The sequence below is a fragment of the Hippoglossus hippoglossus genome, chromosome 19 (genome assembly GCF_009819705.1).
Source record: "Hippoglossus hippoglossus isolate fHipHip1 chromosome 19, fHipHip1.pri, whole genome shotgun sequence".
Classification (NCBI taxonomy): Eukaryota; Metazoa; Chordata; class Actinopteri; order Pleuronectiformes; family Pleuronectidae; genus Hippoglossus; species Hippoglossus hippoglossus.
In genome coordinates, this window is record NC_047169.1 from 4,596,515 (window position 1) to 4,616,117 (window position 19,603).

At 45.3% G+C, this 19,603-nt stretch overlaps 1 protein-coding gene across 1 annotated transcript in view; it reads right to left on the reverse strand.

The window, feature by feature from the left end:
- tanc2b (tetratricopeptide repeat, ankyrin repeat and coiled-coil containing 2b) overlaps window positions 1-19,603 on the reverse strand; it is an 89,255-nt gene that overhangs the window by 12,426 nt on the left and 57,226 nt on the right. Inside the window, 10 exon segments of the mRNA XM_034570886.1 lie at window positions 1-24; window positions 441-610; window positions 1,532-1,691; window positions 1,693-1,746; window positions 1,749-1,766; window positions 3,530-3,654; window positions 3,798-4,079; window positions 11,682-11,813; window positions 17,451-17,699; window positions 18,484-18,667. Coding sequence (XP_034426777.1) covers window positions 1-24; window positions 441-610; window positions 1,532-1,691; window positions 1,693-1,746; window positions 1,749-1,766; window positions 3,530-3,654; window positions 3,798-4,079; window positions 11,682-11,813; window positions 17,451-17,699; window positions 18,484-18,667 — 1,398 coding nt within the window.

Below are 19,603 nucleotides of genomic sequence, written 5' to 3' on the forward strand. Positions count from 1 at the left end.
GGACGGCAGCGCGTTGGTGATCTCCTGAGGAATCAGAGTGGTTTTCAGTCAGGGGACTTGTTTTTGGCAAAATCGTCTTAATAATAGAACAGCCGACATACTCGCTACCACAGGTAAATGCTGTGAATAACTAGTGGAGTTCTTCCTCATGAATAAAAGATGAAGTGAAAGGAGAGAGGAAACCAAACCCAAAGAAAATCTGATTAAAGCCACTTCTATCCATGTCGTCTGCATAATGCTCGCAGAGGAACGAGGAAGAGGTCAGAGACAAAGAGGGCAGAGACGCATTCAAGACAAATTCAATATTGTTGGTCAGTGGCCCACAGGTGATGCAAACATAACCCACTGGAAACGCTGATGTAAAACCCTCTGTGCTGGAAGTGGAAACAACACAAACAACGAGTACTTAGAGGAGAAGATGTGGATTTACTGTCCTGTACCTGTAACGTGGTTCTGACTGTGACCACCAGCTTCAGCCAGGGAGGGAACTTGTTGATGGTTTTGGTGAGGAAGGACACGATGGTGTCTCCGTAGTCCGGTTTGTGGAACTCCGCCTCGTTCAAACCGTCGATGAGGATGATGAGGTCCTCCTCCGAGCTGATCTTCCTCTCTGAAAAACAAACAGGTGGCGGGAAAACTGAGACACGTGTTTAGGAAACGTCTTTGAAAATGATTCTCTCTCTCCTCAGCACATCTTAGCAACATGTCTGAGGCAAGTTGCATCCTGGGTAGAAAGTCAAACTTCACTATATTCTGAAAGTCATCCTGATGGATTTAGTTTTCATTTATTTTAAAAGGAAAACTTGCAACAACTTGCCAGTGAACTTTAATGTTGATTAAATTAAGAATACTGTGCTCTTATAGACGAAGGAGTCTGAACATCAATTACTGTTAAATTAACAAAAAATTCACTGTGTGTGAATTGATAAATTAAAGTGACAGTGGAAACCACGTCTTGTTTTTAACTCTGTTCAACTCAAATTGATCTTATTACGAATAATTGAATTAAACACTTTTCCCTTTTTTTAATTCCTCATCAAAATTACAATATAATTGACATTTGTATATTTATTGCATGAATATAAAGTAAATAACTTTGCCATTCACTGATTTCATTCACTGAAAAGTGTATTAATTTGGATTCATGTCTCTGCTCTTGGATTCTTTCACTTCTATGAGTCTCAATTTTTTATTTAAATCAAATAATCTGTTTTGAGGTGAAACGTCACTTTATGCATTTACACACACATTCTGAATGCTGTGCTTTTTCTATCAAACACTGTTGGGTTCAGTATTTTGCCCAAGGACACTTCAGAATGCAAACTGGAGGAGCCGGGGATCAAACACGACTTTCTGGTTAGTGGACGACCCGCTCTACCTCCTGAGCCACAGCCCCTTTATTTATCGATATTTAGGTGAAATCTTAATCTGCAAAGTAAGTGGAAACTACCTCTTTCAGATAAATGTATAGGAGTAAAAAGTACTTGGCCCCTCTGGGAGTCAACACTATTTCCACCTGCAGCCGTCTCACCTTTGTAAAGTGTATCCAGGGGCTCGAGCACCCCCCTCCTGAAGGAGGCCAGAGGGTTCCTGGACGCAGGAGCGCAGGCTAGGATGCTCTGGAGGTGCGGCTCCCTCAGCAGCTGCTCCCTGTAGGCGACGAGGTGCGGCGAGCGGCACAGCAGAGCGGCCCACGTTGTGCACGAACTCCGGCACCAGGCAGGTGTAGGCGTTATCCGCCTGGCAGAGTAGTGATACGCCACCACCTGGGGGCGACAGAGAGTTGGGAGAAGATGATGAACCAGTAGAGAAATGAGAAAGTGAGTGTGTTAATCTGGTTAATCCTCACACCTCAACAACCTTTGAATATTGCAAAAAACGATTGATATCAGTGTCAAGGAGCACGGGACCCAGAGGACACGGTTATAAAAACAAGTCTTCTTTTCTCAGGGCTCTGCCGCGGCAAAGCCAGTTTTCTACAACTCATGTGGGATTGACTCAACTTCATGGTGGATGATTGCAGTATAATGAAACATAATACTTCTCGTTTCGCTGCACGGTTTCAGCCATTAATAATTCATGGCTTCCGGCTGGAGTTAGCTCATGCATGCTCATGTGTGAGATGTCTGTGGCACGAAGGAGTCAAGTGTTAAACTGTCGTATTTCCCCGGCCATGTACTCAGATGAATGTTTGAATGAATTAAAAAAGTTGTCTGAGGACGGACGTGCGGCGACTAGGAGGAGCCCGGTGGATGTTCTGAGGCAGCAGGTGTGACCGAGAGCTCAGACGGACCGAGAGATCACAAGGAGTTCGATTTTTCGGAGGCGGTGGCGGTGATCAGAGGGCAGCGAGGAAAAAGGCGAGGGGGAGGACAATACAACAAAAAAAAGATTAATCAAAATGAAATGCTAATTTTTGGTCACAATGGAATAAAGGGCTTTAAAACAAAAGGGGTGAAAAAGGGAGTGAGCTCAATTATTAATGCACAGAGTTAACAAGATCTAATAGCTTGGCTGGGAAATGGCTTTCTGCAGGTATAAATATTTCATAAGGCTCCCTGGCAAAGTTGTTTTTTCTTTTTTAAACACATCTGCATAATGCATCAGGCTGGGAGTGGGGATGCAGATGGCTGAGCAGCAGGGGAGGGGTGTGGTGGGGGGGTGGGGGGGGGGACCGAGGCGCAACAGCAGACGAGAGGAAGAGCGGGAAAAAGAGGCGGTTTCACACATCGGTTCCACGCAGGTGACGAGACGCTGAACAGCCCGGGAACAAGAAAGAAAAGTTGCTCATTTATCGTAACTTATTTTGAAGTTCTGAGTCGATGACATTGCCGAGCCACGTGCGCGTTTGAACCACGAACGTGCACTTTCACAAGAGCGTATCATTGGCTTCCACCTGAGCTGTCACCAACTGAAGACTTAAAAAAAGGAGCCGCGTTAAATTATCTTGCATTTTTTCCAATTAGAGACAAACTGCGGCTTGGAAATTTCACCCTGAACCACAAATTCACTATTATAGTAAAATGAGCTTTTTCATTTTACAACAAAATTTCCTTTGTTGCAGTAAAATATGAAAGGAAAAAAAAACTATTAGCAAGCAAATGAGACCCTTGACACAATATTTGGTTATTCAAATTTTGTTTTTTTTTCATTTCAAATGGCTGTGAAAAAACAGGAAGTGGGGGTGTGGGGAGGCAGAAATGTTCCTAAGTGGTCTGGGATTGTGCACTCGTCTATTAAATGAGAGCAGAGGATTTTATATTAAAATCATCACAAACACACTTGTTTAGAGTCTGTGGCTGAAACTTTTGAATAATTCAGATTTGTAAAAAGGAGGCAATGGGAGAAGAAACAAATGGACCATTAGAATAAAACTATTCAGAAATAAATGTTCCACCTATATTATTCTGGATGTCTGGGATGTTGTGTCTGTAAATCAGACGCTGAAATGTAAAAGTGTGTGCGGTGTGTGTGTGTGTGTGTGTGTGTGTGTGTGTGTGTGTGTGTGTGTGTGTGTGCGTGTGTGTACCTGAGACGCCAGCCTCCTCATGCCTTCTTCCTGACGTCGCCTCATCTCAGGGGTCCCTGGACAGCTGCCTCCTCCCAGGGTGCCGTGCGTGGGCTGAGGCTGGGTGAGAGGGAGCCCCTCTCCATCTGGACATAACAGGACGAGACAACGCAGCACACTCAGGGGACAGTTGCCTACTTGTGTCACATTCATGCAATCTCAAAACAATAGGCTTGCATGCTTTTGTCCAGCTTTTCTAAAGGATGTTTAGAAACGTGTGGATGCCTACGTTTGGGCGAGGCCTGCGGGCTGTCGGAGGCGATCTGTCTCATGCGGCGTGCCGTGGCAGCTGAGCGCCACCAGGCGGACATGATCGCAGTCTTTCCGAAGCCGATATTGCCGACTACCACCACGCCGCGGTTGGTGGTGGCGTTGGGGCTGTTGAGGTGGGCGTCGATCTCCTGGAAGAGCCACTCGCGGCCCGTGAAGACGGAGTCCATGGTGATGCTGGGCACCTCGAACAGCAGAGGTTTGAGGGCGATGTCTTGAGGCCGATAAGGCGCAAACCGTACTGTCGGGTCAGGGAAACAGAAAATTGGTTATTAATATTACAGCTTTAAGCAAAACGTATAGTTGTATGAAGGTTTTACAGCTGAAATCTCCCCTTGGAAGCTAAAATAAGGTGAGTTACTGTGTTTAAATACTTATAATACTCAGTGATGGGTGCAAACATACTGTACAGATGACAACAACATAAACACATTCATATCTATGCATAATATCTCATTCATAATCAATAATTGTGTTTTCTAAAAAAAAAAAGTCATAATAAATTATATTTATATTATTTCACATTAAAGATTGACACCACAGGTAAATGTTCTGGTATCAAATGTAGTGAAAGGTATGTTAATGTGCTTGAGAAAGATTTATGGAAGAACCTGATTTAAAACGTCACAGCAAAGTTTAATTTGATGCGTGTTCGCCATGAATTCACTTTGAAGTAAAGCTCATTTTGAAATAACACAGCTCGTTTATTGTTGAGCTCAAAGTTTAAAGCTGGTGACTCACTTTAAAGTTCATAAAACAATTGTAATATTATTGAGATTCCGTTGCGATCGCGAGCCTTTAATTTACAAACTACTAAAATTTAAGTGTGTGTTTTCGCTCATTCTGCTGCGGAGGAGAATTTGCAGAAAAGTCAAGGGAGCGACTGTTGGTTTTACTCACTAGGGGGAGTCGTTCAACTAAAGCCCTCCAGAGGTCGGGCTTCTTTTCAGCACAACATATGGACCATTAAAGGCTAACGAGGGTAAAATGGATCTGGTATGAACTTCTGAAGCGGCGCGATAAATTCTGTGTGAAATTTGCTCTGCGGCTGCTTCTGGGTGTCGTCTCCCGGGTCGGCTCCTTTAAACTGATCTGAGCTTTGTGTGTCATCTCTGGAAATGTTATGAATCACGCCAGATTCCGAATGAATGAGTGACACAAACAACTTTGCTAGGGAAGTGTGTGTGTGTGTGTGTGTGTGTGTGTAAACTGCTTAATGCAACAGATGAAAATCAAAGTAACTTACGTGACTGGGATTGCCAGGCATGGGTGTTATTTGCGGAAGCTGCGACGAACATCAAGCAAAAGACAGAAGACAGACAGACAGACAGAGAGAGAGAGAGAGAGAGAGAGAGAGAGAGAGAGAGAGAGAGAGAGAGAGAGAGAGAGATGAGGGAGGGAGGAGAGAAAAGGCAGTGAGTGTGGCTGCAGTGTTGTCACAGCACAGGGCAAAGGTGTAGCTCAATGGAACACAACACAACGTGACGAGGCAGCAGTAGAGTCAGCACATCGTGATGTCCGAAGTATTGGGAACCACCAGACCAGAGGTCGATCACTAATTGAAATCCAGTGAATTACGCCGAACGCGTTCCTCAGCGTGTCTGCGGGGGGGGGGGGGGGGGGGGGGGGGGGGGGGGCGCGGTGTGTTGGGGAAAGTTCGCACTTTTGGGAGAATCTAATTGGTTCCACTGCGCGGGGCCGAGATCAATCAATCCCATAAAAGTGGTGGTGGTAGTAATTCAACCTCAACTCCAACCACAGTCTATAGTGTTGGTATCACAGGCTGCTGAAGTCAGTTCAGTGTAATACAAAAAACAATTCAAAAAAATAACATACACATAACAATACACAAGGCCGACCTGATTTAGATTTCCTTTCACAAATCACATAGCAAAATCAATTATACTTTAATTAATAGCCATCATCATAACATGTTTATAAGTCTGTAAAACATACAAGGGTCTAATATTAGTTTGTATATGTTACCCCACAATATGGAAGAATATGTGAATACAAAGTATAAAGTGTCTGAAGTGTCCCTTGCTTCGTACAGAACTGCAAAACTTTAACTCACTTTCCTCTGTATATATATTTATATCTTATCTATATGAGGTTTCTGAGTAAGTTTGTTAGTTACATCTCACCACAAAGTAATCTACTGCAGAATGAGTCCAGAATTTGGAGTTATTACAGAGGAGCTAAAACAAACTGTTAAAATGCTATTTTCTTCTCTCGGTTCCTTTATTTGATCAGATTCTCGAACAGGGTGCTGAGAGAAATATATCGCTGCTGGTCAGAGACTGGGCGAGGGCAGCAGCTCATTTCACACTCTGCAGCGTACGAGCAATAAGCACAGTGAGTCAGGGCCGTATGTATCATATAGTGGACTGGCAGGATGAGACGCTGCTGAATTTTTATGTGTCGGCAGAAATGTCTTCACTGGGTGCAGGTAGGGTTCAGCAGTGTGTGAGTGTGTGTTGCGTTAGAGCTGCGTGTGTTCTGTAAACGAGTCCAGTCCCGATTTAGAGCGCGGGGACAGAACATAATGAGCTGATACGGCTCTTGATGTATTCTTTTACCGCACATCACACCAGAGTGCTGTCGCAAGCAGGACTTCATCTTCCCAGGAAATGCTAATTATACAGAATGAAGAAAGAAATGCGAGGAATATATTATACAATACTTATACAATCAGCAAAAAAGTGGCCGCTATACCTGAAAGTGGGTGACGAGCTTCTACCGAGTACAACGAGTTCTGCTGCACCGAGCTCAGAGCCAGGCTGCAGCCCGATGTAATAAAAGACATTTCATCCATATTCCCCAGTCAGATTATTTTAGCACTAACACAACACAACACAAACACACACACACACACACACACACACACACACACACACACAACACAAACACACACACACACACACACACACACACAACACAACACAAACACACACACACAATCAGAGAGAGACCGACGACTCTATTATGTCTATAATTCACAAACTGATGTAATATTCCTCCAGTTGTGTGTCATGCTGTGAAAGAATGGACCTGATGCAACTCTGGCGATGGGAAATGCAAAAAACTACCCGACGCTGGCATCTATAAAAGCACAGGCCCCTGAAGTAAGAGGCTAAATACCCAAACCTCCTCCGTCTTAAGTGCCACTAACTCAATTAACTTGTGGGTGACTTGATGCCAAACGTGTCTGGAAAGCTCCGTTCGCTCCTCGTGGAATTGTAAAACACACACTTCTCCAAATGGCAGAAGCGATTACGCGTTCCTGCGCGTTAAGTCGTGCAGCCACTACTGCTCCTCTGTGTCAGGTGTTCCAGGAAAAAAACATGGCAGCCATGTTGTGAAGGGCGGCCGGGGGAGTTGTTTCCGGTGCGTGCGCGCGTGAGTGAGGGGCGGATGGATGGCAGTTGCTCGTAATCCTGCTCATAACACTCCCCCTCAGGCAACACTGAGCAAGGTATCACCCCCCCCCCCCCATCCCCACCCTCCATGGCCAGACGGAGAGCAGAGTCTCAGACGTTTTAATTATTCACCAGGTGAGGATGACTCACGGTGGCTGAGCAGGCTTGAGAGGGAGGGGAGGAAGAGGAGGAGGAGGAGGAGGAGGAGGATGAGGTGCGGAGGAGGAGAAGAGGATGGGAAGTGGAGGAGAGTGGAGTTGGCACAGAGGCGGAGAAGGAGAGGAAATGATGGGAGGAGGAGGAGGAGGAGTAGAGGATGGGTAGTGGAGGAGAGTGGAGTTGGCACAGAGGCGGAGAAGGAGAGGAAATGATGGGAGGAGGAGGAGGAGGAGGAAGAGGGGCTCAGGTGATTATGCTTTCCGTGAGGGTTGCTGGGAGTGCGGCGATGGTTTATCTAAGGTCAAGCCTAAGACATTTGTGATGGCTGATGTGGGAGTTGGTGGATGTGCGAGTTTGTCTAAGGATTGTGGTTTTTATTCCTTTGTCTGGTTTTTCAGATGCACGGTTAAAATTCCAGACATCTCTTCTCACAGCGGATGCAGAGCTACACAGCTAGCATACGCAACAGCAACAGGGTCTTATGCAATTTCCGTCTTCCAAAAAAAAATCTAATCTTATGTAATTTGCACAGTAGGTTTATAGAGCAACAGTATAAATCTACATGTTCCTTCATTAAAAATAAACTCTAATCTTCCTGCAAAGATTGATTCAACACTATTTCCCTTCTGATGTCGACTGACTTCGTGTCTTACAGCCAAGCAACAGTTATATAAGATAAAAAAACCTGTGTTCCAAGACAAACCACACATTCCTTCTCAAAATCCAGATTAAATGAAAATAAACATTTATCAGATTAAGATTAAAACAAAGTAAGTAGCTACAGGCAAGGTAACGACCTGAAACGAGTCATGGTTGTTTTGCTGTAATCAGGTTCCTGCACCGTCATCACATCTGGACTCTTATCTACTCCCTCGACTGAGACAGCGATAGGGGCCTGTTTGCTGTAAATACATGTTTACTAATAGATTAGAGCGCGCACACCTCCGACAGGGCCCATCAGACCCCTCATGAAAACACATTCACATCGCCTAGATCCAGATTGTTATTTGGATCTGCACCAAAATTGCTCACACTCATAAATATCTAAACATGTCTTCGTGTTTTCATCAAGATCCATGAATTATTTCCTGGGGAAATTGGTCAAAATGTCAAATAAGGCTTTCTTGAATCCATGTTCCATCCTGCCAACAAGTGGATATAAAAATAATAACATATAATAAACAATGTGTCTATATCACACCTACTGCATAAATTGAACTGTATTTATCTTGCGCTTTTTCCAGTCTCAGGGACAATTTGGATTCACTATATTGCCCAAGGAACCGGGGATCGAACCACCGACGTAAGGTGTCAGATTTGAACCCTGAGCCTTCTTGCTGTGACCAACCACTGCACCACCGTGCCACCCATCTATCTGTGGTAGTGAGCTCAATGCCTATTGTTCTTACCAAAGATGTAGACAAAATAATGTTTGGGTTTCATTATTTTAAAGGCTCAGTAATTTCCTAAACACGACTGGGACTTATAGTTTTTCACAAACCGTGAGTGAATTAGTTTGGGTCTATTTTCAGCCGTGGTTTATTGCAGCAGCAGAACACTGTATGTGGAATTGACTTGAAGTAAATTACAGGGCCAAGCTCAACAACAACAATGGAGCTCTAAACTCTGTCAGGCTCTGGATACACAGACGATTCTTGTTATTAGAATCAATTCATTGCTGCTCTTGGTGTTTTTCAGGGATTTGACGGCTGTGAGAAAAATATTCATTCATCAGCAGCCTCATCCTTTAAATGTCTAATCGATTAAAGTGCCTGGATGGATTTCTGCGACTTATTATTCATGTTTCTCCCGGGTCAGAGAGTGAATATGTGATAAAACCAAAAGCTAGAAGCTTCGGCGAACACAAGGCCTGCTCTGTGTCCGAGAGCAGAGGGAGGGACGGAGGGACGGAGCGCGACAGAGACGGAGCGAGGAGGACCAAAGATAAACGATGGAGAAAGTGTGTGTGTGCCAGTGCTCAGTTACGTGATGGAGTTTGCGGTGAATAGATAAAGGTGGGTGGTAAATCTTGGACGTAGGCAGGCAGGAGGAGCAAGAAGGTCCATTACAGTCTGACTCACACTCCTCAAAACAGCAGCACAGCTCGGGCCCCCGATGGCCGACATCAAAAGCAGCTTCGACTGAAGCCGGCCAGAGATAGAGCTGCCTCAGTCAGCTGTTAGCACCTGACCAACACATAACCAGAGGACGTCTCTCCTCCTCAGCTTCTCACAGGAGAGGACCAACAAGACGCCTTCTGTGACGCTGAATGAGCCAAAAATATCTGTGTTTTCTAAAGCGTGAGGATCCAAATATTAAAATAAATGTGAAAAAAGTTAGTTTAATTCCTGATAATGTCACAGAGTTGGAAAATATTAAAGATTTAAGGAGGTTGTGTTTTCTTCCGTCCATTTGTTTGTTTGATGCAGAATCAAAAGGAAATCACTGTGGCTGATCAGGTGGCTCAGTGGCACACTAAGCGGTATCGATAATGGATGGATGGATGGATGTGGTTCATCTTCCTGAACATCGAACCAGCCAGACGATATCATTTGGACTGGGCCGAGGGTGGAACTGGATAAGTGTGTGATGGAGAATGTTCTGGGGAAGCGTGAATGTGTTCCCGGAGGACCATGTGATAAAAACATCAACCAATCACATAACAAACTCATCCTTTATCCGGTGATTCTTTACCCATTAGTCTCTTATTACAAACATCGGGATTAAAAAGTGTTTTCTCCTATAAGATCAGCAGAGAAAAAAAGTCTGTTGTTCAACTTGCTCTCCTCCACGTCCTGTCTGCCTCTGTCTCTCTCGCTGTCTCTCCCAGTGAAACGGCAGGAGCCGTGCACTCGGGGAGGCGCTGACGCTGATCCGAGGAGGCAGAAAGCATGCTAGGACGCAGTCGGCTGGCTTGTAAACACACTTGGCTGCCCTTAGAGGACGAAGGTTGAAACAAGTGGCTGTGGCAGTAACAGTGAAACTCCGAGGAGGAAGTGAAGCTCCTGCTTTACCTCCCTCTCCCTCTTTTCTTCCATCTCTCTCTCTCTCTCTCTCTCTCTCTCTCTCTCTCTCTCTCTCTCTCTCTCTCTCTCTCTCTCTCTCTCTCTCTCACCCTGGCAGGGGAATCACATCGCCGCTCAGTGGAGCGAGCTCTCAGCTAAGTGTTGTCTTAACAGGTGTTTAAAATACACAGGGACGCATATTTGTGTTCGCTTGGATGGCAGAGGGCGGCCATTAGGGCGCTCGTTACTGGCTAAGTGACGCAGGAAGAGGGGCAAGGGGGGACACGTAATGTTGTGACATCAGGCCGTTCGGTCATTTGGTGAGGAGGCCGAGGTTTGCTGGATACGGAGGAGCGTGCTGTGTGCTGGACCTGAACGTGAATCTTTAGTGCAGAGACAAATCTTTATCTCTTTGGCTTAGTGGTGACACAACCTGACAAAATGCTCAATGTGTGTTGCCTCAGTCTCTCACACACACACACACACACACACACACACACACACACACACACACACACACACACACACACACACACACACACACACACACACACACACACACACACACACACACACACACACACACACACTTGCAGACGCATCTGCCACACATAACATAACTGCAAATCAACCGTCACTGACTTTTCATTTGAATTTTTAAAAATAACTCGCCCGTCATGCTGCCGTCGCCTTGCGATGCTCAGCTGCTTTGTGTTGTTTGTGGATGGAGAACAGAACAGTGTCCTATTGTTCACTTGTGCACTGTGTCTAATGTGAAGCTAATCACAGCCCGGCCTGAGACAAAACTGCATTTTTACAGCTAAACAAAATCTAAGTAAACGATGGTTGAATGCTTAGACTTGTGGTTTGCACTGTTTTTCACCTACACAGAGGGTCACATGGAGGTTCTTAACCACAGCAACATCTCTCAGCTTATTGTTTCTTTTAGTTTATTTTTAGTCTGAATTCAATATTTGTGCTGGCTGAGGGGTTTACACTGCAGCCAGCCACCAGGTGGTGATCAAGACACTTTGGCTTCACTTCTGGGGAGCCGTCATGGCGTCCATCTTTATATAAAGTCTATATACATCACATAGCACAGAAACACAGTGTTACATCACTCAGTGTGATTGGCCGCACGAGACACACCTCACAGACTCAACAGCTTTCAGGGCACACGCATGAAGGCCTTTCATTGTGCGTTCGTGTGTGTGTGTGTGTGTGTGTGTGTGTGCATGCTCTCTCAGCCTGGTCGCTCACCTCTCAGGTCCTGCCCGGAGCGACCCGGCCCGCAGGTGGTGCTCTGCCTGGGCATGCGCAACGAGGTGCGTAACGGCGTGTGCCTCTGCTCATCCAGGTAGGCCAGGTCCTCCAGGTGGGCTGAGCTAGTCGCTGCATTCATGTGGGGGATAGAGAGAGAGAGGGAGGGAGGCAGGGAGGGAGACAGAGGACAAAAAAAGGACACTGCTGTCAACATGTGTTCACATTATGAAACATATACAGTCAAAAAAAGCCCATAAATGCACAGAATAGAAGGCGACAGCGGGTCACGACCAGCCGGTGGCGGTTGTCAGGCGACCAAGAGTCGACCCTACGTGGTTCTGCTCCAAACTCCCTCCTCTCAGTGTCTGTCACGCGGCACCGAGGCAGATGCCATCCGACCCCTCTCAGGATTAATTAGCTCTGCAGACAAATGTTTTATTCATGGCCTGAATGTTGTCTAACGCTGGCTGCTTGAATGTTCACACCTCGCTGTGTCTTCGGGGCCGACGCTCAAAACGAGTGAGTGTTAAATGAGATAAGACGTCGCCAGTGAGGGTGAGCGACGGACTCGTTCCTCCGTCACACCCGAACCCCGCGATTCAGTTTGGGGTGAAGGAGGATTAAGAGTCTTTAGCATCCAGAGGTTGCCGGTACCTTGATGGGTGAGGGGACATCGTCAATGACTTTGAATTTCCACTCAGCGTTTCCATCAGTCATGAAAACACTTTTATTCACCGTAGAAATATCTGAGCATCTGAGGAGCACGGCGACGTCGTTAAAATGCAATGGGCCGAGAAACACGAGCAGTCAGATGAGCAGATTTGGAGATTTATTTGGAGGTGAACCTGAAAGTGAGTGCACCTGAAATGTCAGTAATAACGCCTGAAAGCACAGGGAGGCAGCGAGAACCCAGTCTGTGAACTGTGATAGATGCTTCCAACAGACAGCTTCGCTCATAATTTTTACAGTTTGCCATTTTTTCTCGCCTAAATAAATCTGACGAACACGGAGGTTGGGTTTAAATCCTGTCTGTTCTGGCTGCTTGTGTTTCTTGCTCCATTTGATTAATGCGTTCACCGGATCTTGGCAATTACCTCAGTGAAAACAGAACCAGAATCATATTTATTGCATTTTTTTATAGAAATAGCTGAAGCAAGTTAAAAAGGACGTACTTCAAGTACAAGGAGAAAGATAAAGACAGGAAGTTAAAAAGTGAAAAACGAGAAGGGGAGCTCAGTATCACTGCCAGGGCCCAACCTCGAAATATGCCTGATTGTTTTTTCATCTAGACCCGTGAATTATTATCTGGGAAATTGGTGAATTGGGCAAAAAAGTGAATGGATCCACCTCGTTGATCCAGACCAAACTTTAATGGGTTCTTTCCTGACCAATACCAAATCCTTCCACCGAGTTTCATGGCAAACTGTGCAGTAGTTTGGTGTAACATAGATGAAAATACAATAATATCAATAATAGAGAATATGTAAAAATATGTACAATATGATTGTACTTTTCCCTTTTCTCTACCACTCTACCTGTAATACTCTGAGGTCCTGAGATCCCAAGTCAAATTCAAGGAGTTGAGGGAGGCAGGAACTGTCAATGCCTGCTTCTTCTCAGTAATATCCTCTGTGTGTGTGTGTGTCTCCAGTCGGTCCAAAAAGTAAGGCCCAATAATCCCTCCAAATGGCCGACCTCTGAGCCCACCAGCTCTCCCTGGTGTAAAACTCAACATCAACACTGATCCTGAGCTGTCCTCCATTCAAAGAGTGGTTTCTGTGTCGGGGGAGATAGGCTCAGTGAAGTGCTCAGCGTGTGTGTGTGTGTGTGTGTGTGTGTGTGTGTGTGTGTGTGTGTGTGTGTGTGTGTGTGTGTGTGTGTGTGTGTGTGTGTGTGTTGCTGACTGCCTGAGTCACCACAACCATGGACCCAAAAAACGAGCCACATGGGTTTCCCAAAATGGAGGGAAAATGGCAGCTGAGAATGCTGGAGGCTTGGCCCCGGCGGGAACGAGGGGAAGGGGCCTGCTGGTCACCCAACTGGGCTCAGAGCGGAGACAGTGGAGGCATTAATCTGCAGCTAAACCCAGGAAGGGTGACTCAGGGCTGACGGGCTGAAAAGTTCCATGTTTCTGCTCGTCTCTTTCAACTGCGTTTTGAATGTGAGGACTCAAATCTGTGCGCTCATCATCTCTATCTGCAATGCAGCAGGCTGCTGGGGATCACATCCACAGTTCCTGTGCCGGTGCGCTGAGACGGCACGCATGGTGAGGAGAAATGAAGAGGAAAGAGAAACTGAGTGAGGAAGACAGAGAGTGAATGGACAGAGGGAGTGGAGAAAAAAAAAAAGAAAGTGATAAAAAGTCTGACAGTGCAGCAGAGAGCTCGGGCGCTTTGGGTAACGATACATCAGACACTTCCTGTTTCAAAGACCGCATGCTCACACACACACGAGCTGGGCTGCCGTCCAGAGCCAGTCCCAGTATCAGCTCCGATATGAGGCTGCTGGTGATTTAAAACACCTCAGTATTCGCCTCACATCTCCCCAGGAGATAACCTGGGACGATAAATAATGGAGGTCCTGGTATTTAAACAATAATGCTTCCGGGTGTTACTCAGTGTGTATGAGCAGACCAGGGACAAACAGGAAATCAGGGAAAGATGTTGGAAAAGGAAATCAATGACACTCGTCCGGCCCTCAAATTGAAAAGTGTTGTCTCCGATGAGCTGTTATCTTCATTTAGTGAAATTAGAGGCGAGAGAAGGAGAAGCTCACAGTGTCGTTTATATCCCTTTAGCCTTTGTTTAAGTCGGAGGGATTCCTCACTCCCTAGGCTGTTACATAAGCTGGTGCATATAGATGCTTCATCGTGGCTTAAAGGGTCAGTTCACACAGATTAGAAAAATAACTTATCCGTGTGAGGAGGCGATTTCTCAGCTTTTAAATCAATATCTCAAAGATGTTTGTGCCTCAACCCCAAAATAAGAGAAGTGAATTAAACTACAATGCAAAATATCTGTGGATTATATAAAGAATAAAAGCTGCATCGTTTCAGGAAAACCTGGATTTTCCTATTTTAAAACATGGACAAATTATTCCATACTCAAGCTGTTTTTATTTGAATAATTTGAATCAAACCTTTAAAAAACATCCTGTTTTCAAGCTGATTAAAGTCAAATTTTGAGCAAATCCACCAAAAACGACGTATTTTCAGCTGCACACAGTGATTAAATAAGGCACCGAGACATCTGTGGCGCCGCCTCTCTTCACCTGGGGTTTGTTTTTTGTTTAAATGCAAATGTAATTTCATATCCAGATTCAAACAGCCTGAAAATACCAGATGTTAACGGGGCTTAAAAGTCAGGTATCTGCTTAATATCAATTGAGTGTTTCCTCTGCCAAGGTTTGTCTGTTTGTGAGCAGCATTACACAAAAATGACAAATCAGATTACCATGAAATTTGGAGGAAGTAAGCGGTTTGGATCAGGAACGAACCCATGAAATTTTGGTGAAGATCCGAAAGAAAAATCTGGATGCAGTGAATTTAAATGTGGTTTCATAAGGTTTCATCTTCCTCATCCTCCCTGACTTTAGCACTATTGAATCTCCTGAACATCCCTTTGTGGATTCATCTTGTAGGAATCTTTATACAAGCAGGGCAGGTCCCTGCTCTTCTTCTCTGTTCTTGCTTATATATATATATATTTCCCTGAATGAAAACTTGGAAAACAACTGAGAGATTCACTCGTCTCTAAATTCCATCACCACAAAGGTAGAGATAACTCGGTCTCGGTTACTCCTTCCTCCGTATCCATCTTCAGCTCTGCCAACGCACTGCCTTCATTAGGTAATAGAGTACCCCCCCACCACCACCACCACCCGCCTCCCTCCTCATTTTCCTCCCCAGTCGCCTTCTGCTCGCGCTCCGTATCTCTCTCCCTCTCTGGCCCCGCACTTCAAAGCGAGTGTCTCTCTGTCACTCTGGGGGATAGAAACGGTTAATGCCTGGGGCTTTGATGTTCCACTGCTGCGTGAGCCCAGCCAATCCTCAGCCTGCCTCTCTCCCTCCCATCCCTGCATCCTCTAATAATTCTTTGTGGAGGAGAGAGGAGGGAGAGAGAGAGAGAGATTATGAAACTCTCTTCCACTCCTCTTCCGCACGTATCCATCCCTCTCCTCGATATGGAATTCCTGTTCCTGACAAACACAAGGGTTTTTTTTTTTTCTCACTCCCCCTCTATTTTATTTTGTTTGCATCATCTGCAGCTCATAGTTTTTCATGTTTTTTTTTTTTTTTTAAATCTGTCTGCAGCTCTAGCTCAGTATCTTTTGAAGGTCTGGGCACTGAGGGGCGGCGATGAGATCAAGGGTGCATCTCTAAACCCGGCAGAGTCGCGGCGCTGCCAGACAGCCGTGTCAAACAGCCGAGCATGACCAGCATAAAGAGCGGGTCACGGCCGCGGCGACGGGCCTCGTCAGGCACATTTACAGTGTTTAGTGAAATGCAGGCGTGTGTCCGCGGTACGTGCACACACACTTTTTTTCCAGTGGGAGTGCGAGAAGTGCAGAGTGGAGCTCATCGTCTGATGATGAGAACAATAATACAATCAGGCCCATTAGGGCGGCCTCGGCGTTATGAAACTTGCATTTCTCCTGATATATTTACTGCTACTTTTGGGAGAACTTTCTGAGGCAGCTGCGGTCGACAACAACACACATCAATAAGACCCCTGTCAGCAACACAAATGGAAGCTTTCCTTATGCGATATTCTCCCAGTACGTTCTGCTGAAGCCGTTTTATTTCCCTTCCTCCTGCTCTCTGGTTTCACTCCACACGAGAGGGATGAGAGTTTAGAGAAATAAATACCACTGCGGATTTGCAGCTCCCCAAAAAATCCAACCTAGCTATTTCCTCACTAAATATACATATATTTAGATTCTTTATAAAACTGACAACAAATTTAATCAAATCAAACCATAATGCAGCTCTTTCAAAAGGCCAGGCTCAGATTTTTGGAAGTTAAAGTTGATATATCACAGATTTTCAGGAGAAATGTGGTCTGGAGCATATTTTTATGTCCGGTAATTGAATATTGGCCTCCTGAACAGGCAGGTTTAGGCCGAGGACGACACTAGTCCCACTCATATATAAAAATATGTGAGTTTTGTATATTAAAAATCTGGATTGTTACTACTAATAGCCAATGAGAGACGAGATAGTGATGTAGCGACTGTAAAGAGGAGGGGTTTATGCCGTGTTCCACCTCGGAGCTCCGCCCTCAGAATGACATCACCTCTTAATAACCACAGTTGATAGCATTCCAGTCTAATAGAACACGGTATTTCATTGGCTCCGTTCTGGCAGATGAGTTTGGGGAGCATCTGGCAGAAATATGACGAATAAAATCTTATGGTTCTCGCTGTTAAAAGTTTTAACCTTGTGTGAAGCTGCTCCTCCAAACCACAGATATATTCTTCTCTTCTCAACAGGGTTTCATTGCTACATGTTGGGGCCACACAGTCGGACATGGAGGAATTCAAAGGGAGGGATCACAGTTCACCTCGGCAGAAAACAGGCAAGGAGAGAAAGCTCGATAGGAGTGAAGAGGGAGCACGAGGACTGAAAACCAGCAGTTCAATCTAATTTTGCCAGAGACAGCTCTCCATCTTGGCAGAATATTTACTGCATGCACATGCACCGCTAAGTAACTGCTGCCTTTCACAGGGAGAGCGGGGGGGGGGGGGAGGAACGAGGAAGGGACTCACCTGCCACAGAGTTAGGGCGGGGCATGAGGTACAGAGGGATGGAGTGGGCGGAGTGGGAGGACATGCTCTCCAGGCTGCGCTCGGGGATTTTGTTGAGGCTGTAAGTGGAGGCTGTCATGTTTTCATCCACCCTGTACAGGAACGAGTCCATGCCTGATTTCTGGGACTGCCACAGCTTGAGGTTGGCCCGGGAGCCCTCGCCGTATTTGCCGCCTCGCTCCATGTTCTCGGAATAGCTGGTCAGAGTGGCTGCAACAGAAGGAAAGATAGCGTCATCAGTGCTGCGCATACAGATACAACATTTAGCTTTAATTTTAGTCCATTTCCACACTGGGTTTGTTTGAATTTAATTCTCCTTCCTTCAACTTTACCCAACACATCTGCTTTCGTACATTTACCGCTGCTCTGAATCCACCTGCGGCTTGTTGATGTGATGTTTGCATCATCAAACCCCAGCTGTTACCAGGAAACACTGAATGACATAAGTCCTGACGTAGTATTTTTTTACTAACAGTCCAGGAATGACCCAGCTGATGTCTACATGACATTTGCACTTGAGTCATCTTCCGCAGACGGGTTCATGACAGGTTACCACAGCCTGACTAGAAACTCAGACAGAGAGGAGTGAAGTGAGGAATCGTTTTCATTCATTTTACCAAATCTCAATGTGAACCACGCCCTGGTTTCTACTTATCGACCAATAGGGACGGTTCTGGCAGTGAGATATAATCATTTTGGGGTTAAAAGAACATCAAGCTACGACCTCTGGCATGTTCCTGCTGACTGTCACAGGCTTTTATCTCTTCACAGATCCCAGACTTTGTAGCTGGCATCACATGTTTTGTAGATTTGTCTTTATTTTCTTTTATGACGTCACTGCCTCGCCTGCATTTTCACCACTAATCTATTGTTATTAGGATTTATTGTGTATCCACCACAGCAGGTGCCACATACACAGCAGGGAAGTGTTTACCAGTCTTATCCTTTATATACCTTTATACATGTATTTGTAAATAAGTGCAGCAAATCTCACCGATTATCCCGCTGTCCCTGCTCTCCAGTGTTGAGGTGGGACTGGTGACGGAGCCGTAGGCGCAGTCCCTGCCGCCGGCTTGGCCTGGCATGGCAGGGGGGAGGGTGGAGCAGGGGCTGCCTGCAGGGGGGGAGGCAGTGCTGCTGGTCAGGGTGGAGCACGGGCTGATCCTCTGGTTCTGGCCCTGGAACGGAGTCGCAGATAAAAAAAATTAAAAAAAATCACATTTCATGAGCTCCGTTTGGTTTTAAATGAGCTCAATGAGAACACGTGGCAAAGTACAATGTCTGAACTTTTTATGTCTGAGTCAGAAACAAAGGAAAATGTCATTTCAATATTGCAGCTTTCACCACATGAGTCAAGTCCTTCTTAGGATCGTCTCTCCCCCACACTCACAAAAACACAGTAATCATCATAATATCTAATGATTTGTGGCATTTTTGTGAGAAGTTGCCTCACAAAACAGACAATACTACACAGCAAGTATAAAAATACAAGTATCCAGTGTGTTTAAATACTCAAACCACCTGTAACATCTACAGTCAGTGTACTAATGTTAAAAATTATACTGCGGATGGATCTTATTATATAAAGTGCCATGAGATAATGTTTGTTGTGATTTGGTGCTATACAAATAGAACTGAGTTGGCAGAACAAACCAGATGTTGTGTACATATCAGACATGTGATGCAGAACATGTAAATGTAGTGAGGAGGGGAGGTTTGTTGAAAGTGTGGAACAACCCTTAAAACAAACTGAAGTAACTGCGCCAAATTTCACACACGCATTGATATCGTCATCATTTCCCTGAACACGCCAGATTTTTTTCATCGAGATGGGAAAACTGATGCAGATCTGCAGCAACGTTTAATGGCTTCTTCCATGACTCATGAGCCATCCTTCCACCAAGTTCCACCATCTTTCCTGGTGATCCCTCCAGTAGTTTTTCCATAATCTTGCTCAATAACAAACAAACCAGCAAAAACCTCCTTGGCGGAGGTAATAGATAACATGATTTTGAACACAGGATCTTATGCTCACTGACAGATCTATTTTCATTTGTTTTCATCTTGACTGCCATGACTACAATTAAGTCTAAAAAAAGCAAGTGACTGTGTGT